This window comes from Parambassis ranga, chromosome 12 (assembly GCF_900634625.1).
Source record: "Parambassis ranga chromosome 12, fParRan2.1, whole genome shotgun sequence".
Lineage (NCBI taxonomy): Eukaryota > Metazoa > Chordata > Actinopteri > Ambassidae > Parambassis > Parambassis ranga.
Genome location: NC_041032.1, coordinates 5,763,988 through 5,779,208, shown reverse-complemented (window position 1 = coordinate 5,779,208; position 15,221 = coordinate 5,763,988). Strand labels below are relative to the sequence as shown.

The following is a 15,221-nucleotide window of genomic DNA, read 5'->3' as shown; positions in this document are numbered from 1 at the left end:
ATATATATATATATATATATATATATATATATATATAAAATGTGGTCTTTCAGTGTTGTGTAAAAAGTATAGCTCCAATATAATCACTAAACAGATTATTACATTATTTATCTCAATCAATAAGCACAGGAGGGGAAGGATCAATGTGTTACCAGGCCTGGATGTGTACTGGCTCCCCGTCACAGGATAATTCTGCATAATGGATATTTGTTTTCAATAAGGACATTCAGAGGATTTATTTACAGCCAGAAGGCATAAAACATGGACGGCGCATTGATAGCTCTACCAACACTTTAAAAAATCCTTAACGATATCTTTACTTAGTTTTAGGGTAAAATGAAGCAGGCAGCAGTGTCAGGATATCGGCACACACTGTGTATCATTTCCCTTTAATTCAATACACTAATTTCTTGCCAAAGTAGTGCAGAGTTTAGGATAGCATAGAGAACACAGGTCCACTGAGTTCAAACACTATAGGCCCACATTACAGTCACATTGTTTTTCTACACATTCATATCAGTTTGGGGGAATATACAGAACGACTGGGGCACAATCACTGAATATGAATATGCCACAATGGGTTTGTGATACTATACAGTATGTATTGTGTAGGTGGGATGAAGAGAGTCTGATCCTCTTCATTAAAGCCTGAGATGGCAACAAAGTATTGATTTGATGCGACAGACTTCCATTAAAATCCAGTAAAACAGGCTGGAATGTCAGTAAACACAAATATCTTAAAAGAAATGTGCATTTGGCTTTGCCCTGTGAGGACACACGGAGAGTGAGATGTGGAGATACGAGGCACCTCTCTGTCCCCTATCAGCTACTTTTATCCTCAGATGCGTGTCCACCTTCTCTTAGTGTGCGGCAGGATCTGGGCCCGTTCGGGCCTCACAGAGTCCTGGGCGGCAGCTGCTGTTTGTACATTCCAGCGAGAGCTTTAGCAGCGCTCTGGATCATCTGGCGTTGGGTCATGCCCGTCATGGCCTGGTGCCAGTCTATTCTGTTGATGTTAGGCAGGCTGCGCTCCAGCACCTCGCCCACAGTAACAATCAGACCAGACCAGCGCAGGCTGTAGTCTGGAGGGGTCATGGACTGAGCCTGCATAGGGGGGGGGGTGTTACAAAGACAGTTTGAGGAGATGCTGGTTCTACAGCAGTGATTTTGAATGAACTGACTCAAGGCCATACTATACTGTGTAAAAGTGAATATGCACCTGTTGGATGTGATCCAGAGCCAGAGGAGTCGCCTGAGTGAAGACCTCGATGCGGATGCCGTGACCAGGATCCTCCAGGATTAAGCAGCCAATGTCAAACCACCTGGAGGCGACAAGAGGATTCTGAACACTGCTGCCATTTATATGTTACTACATCATCATGATGCAAAGGAAAAGGCAATGAGGAAGATCACACTGCTTTTTTCATACTCCATTATCTACGGAGCGTCTCTTACTACCTCAGAGGCTCCGAGGCACAAAAGAAATATAACTAAATGTTTCACCGGTTCCCGTCGCTACATTTCACACAGCTCAGCAGGGAGTGTTTCAGGCACAACAGAGTCACAGTGCGCAGGCTGTGTGATAAAGTCTTTTGTCTTTATATGCAAAAAGCATTTAATTCTTGACAATTCAGCCATTACAGCTCATATCCACAGGGTTCATTTTAAAGCAGAAATAAACATGTTTACAGCTGACTGTGTGAGAAACAAAGAGCGCAGTGGTTAACAGCTCCAACTTGTGTGTGTGTGTCAGAGGTTTTCTTCTTACTTGTCAGGAAAAAGCTCTGCAATGAAGTTCTCCAAAGAGACCACCGGCTGCTTCTCGTGGATCACACCAGCTCGACGCAGACTATCAATGCGCTCCTGAGCCCCCTGCAGACAGACACACAATCAGCTTATGCATGATAGGATATAAAAAGGTTCAGTGTTGTTTTTGAACTTTTAAAAAGTCGGTCTGGGTAGCAGCAGTAAACTGACCTTGACACCAGCGGCGTAACCAACAGGCTGTGGCGCAATGTTAGACTGACCAGGCTCTCCAGTGACCATGGCCATCCCAAAAATCTCTTGGAAGGCATCTCTGACCGCCTCTACTTGCATATCCTTATCCGAAGTCACCACAATGTCAATGTCCCCACCAGACTCTGCAGAGCAACACTTATTACAGTCACCTTTCTAAGGGGAAGGGCAGTGATAAGGACAGAGCAGTTTGATCTTACTGATGTATGGAGCCATGCCGGGATCCAGAGTGGTGATCATGGACTCCACAGAGTGTTTGGTTTTGTCCAGGACTGTCTTTACAACAGGGTTACCTGCTACTCCCTGAAGACACAGAGCTTTTAATAAATTATGTCTTAAACATAAACGCTGCTTCTATCTTCCACTAATAAAAGGACCACTTAACATAAGCAGTACTAGATTGTAGTGGTGTTACCTTGAAAAAGCCCCAGAGGCCTCCACCAGCATTGGCAACTCCAGATGCTCTAGGGTCATCCTGCTCTTCTGGGAAGGTGATTGGTGATCCAGTATCAAATCTTCCTGTCATGGCTGGCTGCTGAACCATAGGGCTGGAGACTACACCTGGAAGGGGGGGGGCAATTGTTCATCCAATTCTTTGCCAAGAAAGGTCTTCTTAGAACACATTTACTAACAAAATTAATCAACAACATCTATAGCAACAGTCGGTTGTGCTCCGCTACAGACTAAAAGTAGCTCTGACCTGGTGTAGGAGCAGGACTGGAGAATGTTGGCATCAGTGGTGTTTGCGGTGTTCGACCAGCGTGACCCCGTGTGATGTCAAATCCTGCGCTCATGGAGAAGCCTGTAGGCGGGCCTACAGGAGGGGCTGACAAGCCTGGTGCTGGAGGACCAGCTGGGTTGATAGAAGACGCCAGAGGTGGCAGAGAGGGTGAGGAGGAGGGAGGAAAGGGGGAGCTGCTAGTGAAAGGTGAGGAAAGTGTAGAGGCAGGAAGGAAGTGTGAAGAGAAGGAAGGAGGTCCTGCCATGGGGCTGCTGAAGGCAGGAGCAGAGGAGGCAGGGGCAAAAGAGGTAGAGACTGCGGGTGAACCTATGGAGACAGTGCCGGTGCCTGAGAGGGACAGAGGACTGGACAGACCTGAAACACAGACAGGGAAATTCAGAGCATCCTCACACTCATACTTCATCAGGGAGATCAGCAAAAACACAGGCTTTCCACTGACTTCCTGTTTTAGGTAAACATTAACTGGGCCAGTTTCCACAGTATGGTCAGATGGAATAATATAACAGAAGGAAAAACAGATATCTATTATTAGTATTAGTATTAGTATTTGTTAAATAATTCCCAAAGTGACACATTGTTGCCAGGAGCCTCATTAGCATGTGTAACAGTGACCAGTATTTTACAGACTGCTGCAGCTTTGTGCACTCTATGTGTAAAACTCATATTTTATATAAGTCAGTAATGAAATATTTACACTGCACCATAACTGAAGTCAGTCTGGGTGAACGGACATGAAAAAGTGCAGCTGTGTGTGTAACACAGCTGTGCTACATTACCAATCTCAGGCTGGATGAACTATAAGAAATGACAGCTTTAAATATGTTCTTGACAGTGAGCAGAGGGAACCTGATCTGCTCGCAGCAGCACTTCATTAGGACATACCGACAGTGATTGGCGTGGCGCTGACTGTGGCAGCCACAGGTGGAGGAGGTGTAGGGCTGGCAGGAGGTGTAGTCTCAATCCCACTTTCTTCCATCATTTTCTCTGCTGTATATGCAACCCTTAGGGCAGAACGTAGCTGCAACAGGAGAGCATGATGAGTCAGGATGTGTTCAATAAGTCAGTGATCCATTATTTTTCTTATCAAAAAGACAGATTTTGCCTTGTGCTATGGTATAATGTCAGCTCAGTGCATCCATCACATACAAGACTGTATTGCAAACATGCAGTAAATCAGATGGCAGCGCCATCTTTGTTTACACTGTGGGGGAGGAACAGGTGTCAGCAGGGGGGCTCCAGCCCATTCTTGCCCCAGTGACCCCCTCACAGTAACTCACCCTGAGGATATGCTCTGGCAACACTCCAGCAAGCAGCACACAAAGACAACAACAGCAAGTTCCAGCTCACCCACTGCTCATTGGTTACCGTTTGTAACTTTTAAAGTCTTCTTGGGAGGTTGTTCGAGCCCGTTAATGTTATCGCTACTGATTACAACAGTGTTAAAAATGTTTAAGTTCCTACAGACGCTTCACTGTGAGACTTTGTTAAGCGACGCGGAGTTTAAACAGATTCAGTGTTAGCTTCCTCTCACACAGGACTCAGCTGTACACGTGTGACTTCCAAACCCACTCAGGTCAGGAGCGGGAAAACAGAGACTACGGAAAAATGGCGAGCTGTTGTTTATCTAACGCTGCTGATCGTCTCAAAGAGGAACATGTCTTGTTAGAACAGTGCGATGACTACTCACCTGCTAGCTGGACTAGCTCCGCACACACATGAATAAACCACCGACACACTGTGATGACGTCCTGTGTTGCCACGTCTGCTCGGCCGTGACTCCTCCCATTACCGGCAGTACCCGGACCGACTCCGTAAAAAGCACGTGACTGACGAAAACTCCCGAATGCCAATTCTTCGTGTTAGTGACTGTCAGTCATTAAATTTAGATTAAAAAAAACTTTGATTAGTGTTTATAGCACACAAAAAACGAAGTGCGCCTTTGGCATCGTTAGTTTATTTTAATAAAATGTTTAAATACATACATTACAGCAACCAATTGCCCGTATAACACGAACATAGAGCAGGTACATTTCTTATTAATAACACCTATACGACGTTGTTTCAATTCTACAGCCAGGTTTCACTGATCTAAATACACAGAATAATATAATGAATAGATCACTGTGCAGTTCACCAGTACAGCCAGATGTTTACTGTGCAACGTCAGATACTCGTCCATCATTCTGACTGAAAGCATGACCACTTGCCAGATGTATAATATGAAACTTAAAAAAAAACTGTTCAGCAGTTAAGACCTGAAAGAAATAAAGATTTTTAAATAGTGTGTTATTTCCTTAAGCTGTTAGAAAATTAGTAAACATATACATATGACATAAATATACTTCTGCTAGTAGGATAGGTAGAGATTTTTTAATGTTATGCTCTGTTCAGACATTAAGAAGGCATTAGTACACATTAGTACACAATTTTTACCAGCCTTTAAGATGTTTAAAACACTTTAGGCACACTCAGAACAATGAGCGAAAACATTTCTATTAGATCAATATTTTTTAAAAAGTCAGCCAGTACATAACCCTGTGATAATTCCCTTTTTGGCGCTGTCTTGGCACCCTGAGACAGATCTTTGCATTTACTCTGCACTTACTGAACAAAGACACTTATTTTAGTATTAGGAGACTCTAACTTTAGGATTACACTCCACTGCGGACATGCACAGTTCAGTTCTCCATGTTTGTTCGGCTTCCTTTGTGGACTAAAATGGACGTGTCTTTACCATTAAAACAAACCGGAGGATACATACACATCGCAATCACCCCATTAAGAAATGTACATCTTTGTATTTGCTCATTACAAAACAAAGAATTGGTTCAGTAAAAAAACAAAACAAAAAACAAACATCACCTCTCACGAACAAACTACAGAAACACAATCCTCATATTTTTACAGTATTGGTCCATTATTTTCTTATATTATTTCCTATAATATTTTTATGTTTGTCTCTTTTTTCATTTCAGTATTCTTATGTTTATTTAAAACTTGTTTTGTTCTTTTGCACCCTTATCACAAGCTCTCGCAGATTTTATTTACAGTGTAGGCTACCTTGTATTTTCCACTTCTGTGGCACAATTTGCAGCCTATTCATTAATTTCATATTAGTATATATTAGTGTCACATATATGAATTAGTTGTTCCATTTTACAGCGATCTGTAAAAAGTCATTTATGAGTCGCACTGCTAATTATAACTAGTGCATGTCTGAAATGTTCATCTTTTGAGTCCGGGTGGATGTAAAAATAATCCCTGGAGACATTCCTGAGGTATCACATTTGTACAAAAATTGGACCAAAACACATGGACGCTTCGTCAAATCTGAAATACTTTTAGTATATTTCAGTAAAGTTTGTTAAAAAAAGACTAATATAAAATGTTTTTATAAAGACTTCCCTTTGCAGTTGATGTAAATAAATAATCTGAATACAATTAGAAGCAAGGAAAAAGAAAATCTAAAATCTATTTTTTGTTAAATTACAATATAGTTTTTATATATATTAATAAAAACTGTCTGAGAGAGTCATTCATTGGCTCAACTGTTCACAGCCGTGGGAGTGGATTTCATGTAAATACAGCTTGTTGTAACTCAGATTTAAGGGTTTTACTAAAGTTAATCTGGCCTTAACTTGTCTTAAATTTAGTTTATGCACTGTAGAAGCCTGAATTGACCTTCCACAATGTTTATAAACTGATTTTTCCAGACACAATGTCTTGATACAGAGGTGAAGTCAGCAGGATGTAGTCCTTCTCAGAGGCTTTAAGGAAATACAAAGGCTCATGAGTGATTTCTGGATTAACACCTTCCTGGACCAACTTCATCTTCTGCTGTTTAAAGGTCTCCGTCACGTCCAGAGATGTCTGAAAACAGGCATTCATATGCATGAACACACAACTTTGTATTTCAAACTACACACTGAGGGTGATGAACGTCTGCATGACGTACCTGGATTCTCAGAAACCAGGGCCAGGCATACGCAGGCAGGGTTTTCACCAAATGGTTGTAGAGTTTTTTTCCATCTAATTTGTGATTCTGATTTAACACAATGGCAGCCATGCCTGCTCGGCCTTCATATCCTGCATACACAGATTAAAGAAAAAAACTACTTTGCTTCAAATATGTTCAAGCAATAAATTATAACCAGACTTAAAGGTAGGGTAGGAGATTTCTTTCTGATATACTTTTTGTTAAATTAGTGTAACTTCTCTTTACAATCCGATAGCAACCAATTAGTTCGGCAGTTTCGCTTTAAAACGAACAATATGAATCATCTGTGGAAGCTATAAAACGCTAAAAATATGGTTGTCACTCTCTTCCTGCTCTGCGTTCACCAGAGAGGTACGTGCATGATGGCCGAAGTCACAGACCACAGCTCGTCTTCAGGTAATGCGCGTCCATGTGATTGGGAGGCGTGGCTTTGGGGTGAGCTCCGAGAGAAAGGTGTGTTAACTTTCGAAATCTGGCTGACTCTCACTGAGTTTTCAAAATCTCCTACCCTACCTTTAAACTAAAGACCACATTTATGTGCCACTGTAGATGAAGCAGAAGTCACAGACCTGGTATAGTGACTCCATAGACATTGGCCTCCTGGATAAAATTGAGCAGACCTAATGCCTCTGACACCTCTGTGGTGGACACATTCTCTCCTTTCCACCTGTCAGACATGAGGTTAGATGCATTTAGACAAGCAAAACCTGACTGAGGGCAGCTGCTCTTATGGCCATTAACAAATACCTGTGACTGAACACAGCAGCTACTTAGGCTGATCTGAATCCCCACAGCTGCCTATGTTGAATAAAATAATAACACAGACCGAAACGGTACCTGAACGTGTCTCCAATGCGATCCCTGAAGTACAGGAAGTCCCTGTCATCGTGGAGCAGCAGGTCTCCTGTGTTGAAATATACGTCCCCAACCTTAAACACATCCCTGAGCAGCTTCTTCTCAGACTGGACCTTGTTCCCAGCATAGCCCAGGAACCGGTTCATAGCTGTGAGTGGAGCCACCAAGATCCCTGCCTCTCCTGTGCCGAGACGTGCAGTTAGTGTACGTATTTCCTTTCATGCAGAGATGTATATATATGAAGCATTGAGACTTCCTGTGAGAGGTGATTTGTTACCTGTTTGTGCTCGCATGCATCTCCCAGAGTCTGATCGGACTGGCTCATAAGTTTGAGGATCATATTGGAGCAGTTCAAAGGGCATAGAGAGCTGAAACAGAAGAAGAGTCAATCCACCTGACTTATATAATATATTAGATGGCCTCCATGTGTCCATGTGTAATGGACAGTCCTATGTGGATAAAGTAGGCGCTCCATGAGCACTAACGAGTCTATGTACAGGGGAAACGTGACAGAATAATTCACTGCTGACCTTGTTGAAGTAGCTCGCCCTCCCAATCGGCCCGACCTCGTCGGTGTAGTTGAGGAAACCGATGCTGGCCTCAGTCAAGCCGTAACCCTCTCGGATCTTCATTATACCAAAGCGTTTAATGAACTCCCTCCAAACATCTGCCCTCAGACCACTTCCTGCTGCCAGTCGCACACAGTGAGCCCTTTCCTCTGGAACCTGGAGGCAGGAGAAGACCTGGTTAGCAAAGCAGCATTTATTGAATGAGCTGAATTTTATGAAGAGTCATAATATATTCATGTTTTCTGTGGAGTCTATTTTTCTGCCTTTACTGAACAAGGACTAAATTTTGATTCATTTATTACACTGTGGGGAACACTTCATTGTGATTGGTCAATTGTAAGATTCTGTGATGTGTTAATTCTAAAGAAGAGACCATTGCTATGTATAACAGACTGTTTTACATACAACACACATAATGTGGTCATTATAGCAGATTTAACCTGTCCAGAACCAGTACACAAGACGCAGCCAGGACACACACAATGATGGTTTTTGGGAGCAGGTGTTACTTCTGAACTCCAGTTTGGATTCAAACCCTACATTCTAATAAATGACTTATGTTATCCATCTTACCGGGGGATGGCTGAGCAGGTATCGACAGAGCTCTCCTATATACTGCACTACAGTCACGTTGTGTTTCACGCAGTCCTTCCAAAACTGACTGGCAGAGAACTTCTTTTTTAACACGACAGTTGCACCTACAATCCAAAGAGGAAGACAGTGAGGGGATGGGAAGGGAAACAGTATTAAGAATTTATGGCTGAAGCTGTAGTGAGAAATTCCCCCTGCTTTGTTACAGCCTTTTGTAAGGAAGTGAGAATTCCTTATAGGCCTATAAAAAGAATTTGTTTGTCGTCATGTTGGTTTCCTGCTCTGGACCTCATAAAGTTCTTAGTATAAAAGGCAGATCTTCCAGGAATTGTACATGTTGGTTAGAACTTCTGTGGGAAAACACAACAGGCTGATGCATAAAAACTATTATTAAAGCCCATTTGTACAGCTTTAGACACACCAAATTCAAGACCTTATGTATCCCATCCATGCCATCATAACAATATAATGATAAGCCAGAATCAGTGGTTTTAATATGTGCACTGCAAAGACTGAGGTTATAAATTGCATCCACTGCTCTTACCAAGGTGTATGCATCCTCCAAGCCCTAACAAGGAGGCAGACATGTGGTACAGAGGCAGCGTGATGTAGATGATGTCATCAGATGTGGCTCCACACATGTGAAAGAAGGCCATACTCACAATGGATTTTAGGTGACCCACACGGGCCGCCTTAGAGAGACCTGGAAGACAAGGACAGCACTAAGTGAGAGAGTAAGCAGCAGTTTGTTAAAGTTAAGAGAATACTGAGATACATGTATCTGCTGATGGTTTTTTTCTTTGTGGGGGGGGAGACATAATAAAGCAACTTACAGGCCTGCAGCTTTTCACTGATAAACTCTGATGTGTGGAAGAGAAGCTTTCCATACACTGGCCTACCTGTAGTGCCCGAGGTGAAGATGAAGAGGAAGTTCGACATGACATCCACTTTAGGGAGCTCACTTAAGGTTTCTGCAGACATGCTTTCCACCTTATCTAGTAAACTGCCGATGTCCTCACAGGGTGACGTGTGATCCACCACCCACACATGCACGGTGTCCTTCTTTAGATCAGGCAGCACCTCCTCCACCAAACACACCAAATCTGCAGAAAAGGTGACAGTCAGTCACATCACTGTAGCTTCAATGAAAGAGCGTGTTATCAGACTGAATTACTCTGACCCTGCATACAGATGTGATTATGGAGTAAAGTTGGGGTCAAGGGGTCACTGAAAGAATTTAGGTAGAGCCAGTTTTATCATATACACATGGTACTCTTAATGATAGTACTTTGCTTTCTACTTGTCAGCTATCAGTACAACTGACTGCATTTCACACAATGAAACTTTCCTCAGGAGAAAAAAATGAAGGATCTAATATTTTTAACAGGGAGAAATTGAGAAGTTCAATTATTCGATGTGATGACATAAACCACATTTATCATTCTACTTATTGATCTGTATATAAAAAAAACTTTTCTTCAGGTGTGGCACTGGGACCCCAGAGACCCCACAAATGTTTTCCTCCATCTCTGCTGCTGTGTGTGCTATAATAATAACTTCTAAAGTGTGCACAGATTTTGCAGCCACTCCCATGTGTGTGCGGGGAGTGGCTGTGGAAAGTGAAGTTTCTTTAAATACCTTCAGGAAGGTTCAGGAATCACAGCACAGAGAGCAGGACTGACAGTAAACGTGCGTAAAAAGCGTGAGATTAAAATACCTGCGCCAACAGCCAGCGTCTTGGCTCCACAGCTCTGCACACAGTGAAGCAGAGACTTGGCCTTAAGGTTGACGTTAAGAAAAGCAACTTCACAGCCGAGTTTACAAAGTCCCAGCCACACACAGATAAAGTCCGGTTCGTTGCACATCAGCAGGGCAACAATGTCTCCTTGTTTGAGCCCGCACTCCGTCCTGAACGCGTTCGCAAACTGGTTACTCCTCCTGTCCACACCATCGTAAGTCAGAGTCTGATCTTCGTAGATGATAAAAGGTTTGTTCGGATTCTTCCTCGCCTGGTGGAGAAAACAGTCGAGGTATGTGATGATTCCTTGCTGCATGCGAGCCTGCAAAGTCTTCCCGTACTTCCGAAGTTTTAAGTAATAAATCACATCGTCCCAGAAGAAGGGATAGGTGATCCTCTGGTAGAGAAAGAGAGCCAGGAAACCTGCTAATACGCTGCTAAACAGCAGAGTTATCATCTTTACACCTCACTGTAGGACTGATCCAAAACTTCAACTAACTGCCTGATATCGCGCATGCCTGTAGGAAGCCCGCAGACATCCTGATGGCTCTCTCATTATGCGATTTCACAGCCGCACGGTGACAGCCAATGAGCGATGAGCGAGGAGATGAACGGTCTGTAGATTTAACAGGGCTGCCACAAACTATTTGGAAGCCACTAAGAGTGATTGTAGCCCCCCTCACAGGATGCTAAACATTTAGCCTGCTTTTAAACCTGAGCCATGTTCCACATCAAGCTTTTTCAGTCCTCCATTCTCACTCAAATTTTTTTCCTCACTACAGCTGAGACTCTCCACCACCAGAGTGTGTAAATCTGAAAACAATATCCTGGTGTTCAGGTGAGATAAACGTTAAGGTCATTTTGCATGAGTGTACATGAACAGACCCAATGAAAAGGTAACAGGTTAGTTCAAAAACACAAATAATCTCCACATTTACAGGTACTTAAACACAAATACAGTACTATAGAAAAGATAGATAGATATAGGTCAGATACATCATTGATAAATGTATTCAAGACTCTCAAAGTACACTATAGAAATCAGCTTAAAGGTGATGATGGTGAAAATGGCTGCATTCAAACCAGGCAGTAACCTCACTGCAGTTCCTGATGTGGCCACTTGAGGCTGCCTCCAGAAAGTCATGTTAAAATGTACAGCAGAAATAAACATGTACAGCATGGGACAAAAACACTGTTGGTCTCTGCATATAATTTCCCCAGCAACTGAAATGTTATAAAATTCACGTCAAGGCGTACAGTTTTGAATATTTGCCAATGTGGTTTGAGTGACAGGTTGTTCTCAGATAGTCATCATCCAACTTTATGTACTGCACTTTGTCCATTTTTTTACATGATTAGTCAGAAGCGATGCACAGTGACAGACAGTTGCAGCCACACAACTGAGCCCTAAAATTTTCAGGAGAGAGCTTGTCCACCTCAGACTGCAGAGGACAGGAGGAGTAACAGACTGAAGCTCTGCAGCTGTCGACAGATTATGCTCAAAATTCCCTCTGATGTTGCTAAATTCATCTTAGCATAGAGTAAACATGTTCAAGAGGATGTTAAATATGTAATCAATAGTTCTATAAATTGAATACTGTTCTTATTGATGTCTGTCACATGAAGAGTTAACAAAGAGAAGAGGCCTGTTTGATCCTATGTCATTTTATTCCAAAGCATCTGCACAAAAAAAAACTATAATGAAGGACAAACTTCCAAAAAGCAAGACAGAGAGAACCTCATGGTTGTAGTGTTTAAACCATTGTCATCAGATTAGATAAAGGAGAGTGCAGTGGCAGCTCGAGTGTAAATGATTATTCCAACAGAAGGATCTCATAACATTTACAAAAAGATGAATTTGGTATAAATGTTAATGTTGGGAAAACTTCAAGTGTTCAGAACAAATATCATTTAAATAGACTCATTTAATTACAAAAGAGATGTCAGGGTTTGTGTGTTTTCCCCATTCAATGCTAAACCTTTTGTTCCTCCTTTCAATATTGACCATAAGACACTGGGTGATGTTACAACAGATCAAACTAAAGTATGTACATTATTTTACATTTCAATCAGGCTCAGAACAGCTTAAGACTTCGCTAATTCAGGCCAATCACAGAACAGGAAAGAAAAATACAGTCATTTGTTTTTACAATGTTTACGATACGACAATATTTATAACAAATTAGTATGAGTGTGAAATCGGCCTGTTAGAATCATCCTTTCAAAAAGCCAAAGTCCAGCTTAAGCTTGTATTTCATTAGATATGCTGAGCCCTTTAAATTACACGACAAGAGTGATTATCATGAGCTACCATTATACAAACAACTTGGTGATATGATGATGTGACGTCGTCATTGTGGAATCACGTTGGGTCCTTCAGCCTTGAGGGTCACTGGTGGTGTTAATAGTGGAATGAATATGATGAGGAAATGGAAGGAAGAACCACGCACCAGCTTTTGGGAAAGCGTCTCCTTCCTATGTCTGCAGCCTCTGCTGGTTTCTTTTCACATAGAACATTTTAAACACTCCATTTATGCCAAACGTTTTTTTTTTCAGTAACACAATAAGCAAAGCAAACAAAAACATAAAACATCAACTTATGTATGTATCCGGATACATGGGAACAGAAATAAGTGCTTGAAAAGTGGGACTGACTTTCTTGTAAACTTCGTCTCTGCCCTTTATCGTGATAACACGCAGGAGTTCCAGTGCATTTCTGCAGAAGGTTCTCCTACAGATGTGTTGCTGTACGGGCTCAAATTATTCTTCTACTAAAAAGACAGTGGCCAAATGTAGCTGAGATAGCAGAGAAGCGGAAAAAAAAACACTTTTCTTCAAGAGGATTTGGTCTGAACCAGACTTTCAAATCATATGTAAAAAAGATTATTATGGGTGCAGTGCAAACAATAGTTTCATTTACAATGTAAGCAATTGTGAACATTGTGAACAATGCAATTGTTTCCCTGTCCTGAATAATGCCATCCACACCTTATACTAATGTGATATTAAAGAGCAATGAGTATGTATATTTATGGATAATTTCTGAAAAAAGGAAATGTTTTAATATTAGAGTGAAATGAAGAACCTCGTGGACTGATAAGAACAGCCTTTAAATGGCACTTATACCTTTGGTTATCTTAAATACTAATCCGAAACTGACTGACAGCAGCCTGAAACAGCTAATCTTTGATACACTTCATTAAATGACCACTTTCTAATACTGTTGTTACAAAAACTAGAGATCTGACTGGTATAAATGTTACATGTGAAAGCCTTCGGTAAGCTTGAAACAAAGTGCTCAGATCATATAAAGGTTCTAACTGTAAGAATAAGAAACACTTGTTAAGAGTGACACCTGTGGCTTATAATAGTAGTTTTTAGAAACTCCTGTCAGTTACATTACATGTTCTGAAATGTCATCAGGGTAGTTTTTGCCAGGTGAAACACACCATAGAGTGACACAGTTTCTCTCCTTGTGATTTATAGCCAAAATGGAGGCCACTGAGTATGAACGTTGTAATGAAAGCCTTACAATCATTCACACATGGATTGGAAATGACAATTAAAGCCCTTCAAATTCTTATATATAGAACCAGGATCTGAAACCACCTTCCAGGCAACACCCACAGTGATCCAACCAATGGCAGATCACCTCTCATGTACAAACAAGTACACCTTGTTAGTGTCATTGTGCAGTTTGTTGTGTTGCGAAACCCCTGAGTCCTTGGAGAGGGATCAGGCAGTGATGACAGCTGTCACATTTGACAGTGAACCATCGTTAACACTACATTTAGCAGTGGTCAGTGAACACATCGTACCAACTGCTTCCACTGAAGCATGGTGAGTCCTTTCCTCACAGACATGTGGAATGACCTACGAAGACTTCATCGCAGATACAACAACAGTTCTCCCTAACCTCCAAACCTCTATAGGCTGCCCACTTTAAGTCAAGATATGTAATTACAATGATAGTGTCAAAGATAAAAAAGATAACGAGTGAAAGTGTCGTGGGTGCCTTTTTGTAGAACATCCAGTGCTGGAGCTACAGTTTGGAGGTGAGCGCTGTTCTCAGAGCTGAGTCTCTGTGCTATTATTCACTGTCCAGCTCCTTGAGCTCTGAGGAAGGACTCTCTCTGGCTGGCAAGATGTCATAGTGGCAGGGGATGTGGCTGTTTTTTGGTAGATCATATGGATCCTGGCCAAACTGCACATGGCCGTTGCCATCTCCAGTTGACAGGATGGTGCTGACAGTCGGCTCTGAAATCAAAGACAGGTGATTTAGGTCCTATACGAAGAACATAATATAAACCTTAAAGGAGCAGTCCAGCATTTTTATAAATGTCTGAAGATGTAATGTAAGATGAAGCTCCTTACCAACTTCGTAGACGTTTCGGTTGCTGGTTGGGCTGCTGTTGCTAATCTCGGCATATGGAGAATCCCGTCTGGCTGGCGATTTCATCTCCACGTAGCCACATTCTGTGTTTTTGGCTGTCAGCAGTGGAGGATCCTTTATTGTGGCATATGGGTTTTCAGAGCTATTGAGGGAACTGGAGCTGGCATGGTAGGGTGTGCCCTTCACCAGATCTGAATAACACAAAGAAACAACCCAGTGAGAGTTAAAAAACAGTACTAAACTGAAAAGTGCAGCAATAATGTACAGGATCTACCTCTTAAAGATTTCCCCATGTATCTCCTGTCAATACCGTAAGCTCC

General features: G+C 42.0%; 3 protein-coding genes across 7 annotated transcripts in view; all 3 read right to left on the bottom strand.

Moving 5' to 3' along the window:
* Positions 1-360: 360 nt before the first annotated feature.
* Positions 361-4,567, bottom strand: prrc1 (proline-rich coiled-coil 1). Of its 4 annotated transcripts, none has more exons than XM_028418563.1 (9): positions 4,446-4,567; positions 3,641-3,776; positions 2,717-3,112; positions 2,432-2,577; positions 2,217-2,319; positions 1,978-2,141; positions 1,769-1,872; positions 1,220-1,322; positions 361-1,104 (listed from the first exon to the last, which is right to left on the bottom strand). In XM_028418563.1, the coding sequence occupies exons 2-9, from the start codon at positions 3,735-3,737 to the stop codon at positions 895-897; spliced, it is 1,323 nt and encodes a 440-aa protein (XP_028274364.1). In that variant the 5' UTR covers positions 3,738-3,776; positions 4,446-4,567; the 3' UTR covers positions 361-894. The 4 variants fall into 4 exon arrangements, with proteins under 4 accessions (XP_028274364.1, XP_028274365.1, XP_028274367.1 ...); XM_028418564.1 differs by lacking the exon at positions 4,446-4,567 and adding an exon at positions 4,036-4,439; XM_028418566.1 differs by lacking the exon at positions 4,446-4,567 and adding an exon at positions 4,106-4,439.
* Positions 4,568-4,768: 201 nt separating this feature from the next.
* Positions 4,769-10,995, bottom strand: LOC114443618 (very long-chain acyl-CoA synthetase). Of its 2 annotated transcripts, none has more exons than XM_028417824.1 (10): positions 10,488-10,995; positions 9,670-9,873; positions 9,315-9,473; positions 8,753-8,877; positions 8,141-8,335; positions 7,888-7,978; positions 7,593-7,791; positions 7,325-7,422; positions 6,714-6,844; positions 4,769-6,628 (listed from the first exon to the last, which is right to left on the bottom strand). In XM_028417824.1, the coding sequence occupies exons 1-10, from the start codon at positions 10,963-10,965 to the stop codon at positions 6,452-6,454; spliced, it is 1,857 nt and encodes a 618-aa protein (XP_028273625.1). In that variant the 5' UTR covers positions 10,966-10,995; the 3' UTR covers positions 4,769-6,451. The 2 variants fall into 2 exon arrangements, 1 of the variants encoding a protein (XP_028273625.1); XR_003671457.1 differs by having other exon boundaries at positions 6,491-6,628; positions 6,714-6,870.
* Positions 10,996-12,301: 1,306 nt separating this feature from the next.
* Positions 12,302-15,221, bottom strand: part of megf10 (multiple EGF-like-domains 10) — a 28,391-nt gene continuing 25,471 nt past the window's right edge. The window contains exons 23-25 of the mRNA XM_028417743.1: positions 15,176-15,220; positions 14,883-15,092; positions 12,302-14,765 (exon numbers count right to left, since the gene is read on the bottom strand). Coding sequence (XP_028273544.1) covers positions 14,599-14,765; positions 14,883-15,092; positions 15,176-15,220 — 422 coding nt within the window. The 3' untranslated portion in view covers positions 12,302-14,598. The remainder of the gene's footprint in view (positions 14,766-14,882; positions 15,093-15,175; position 15,221) is intronic.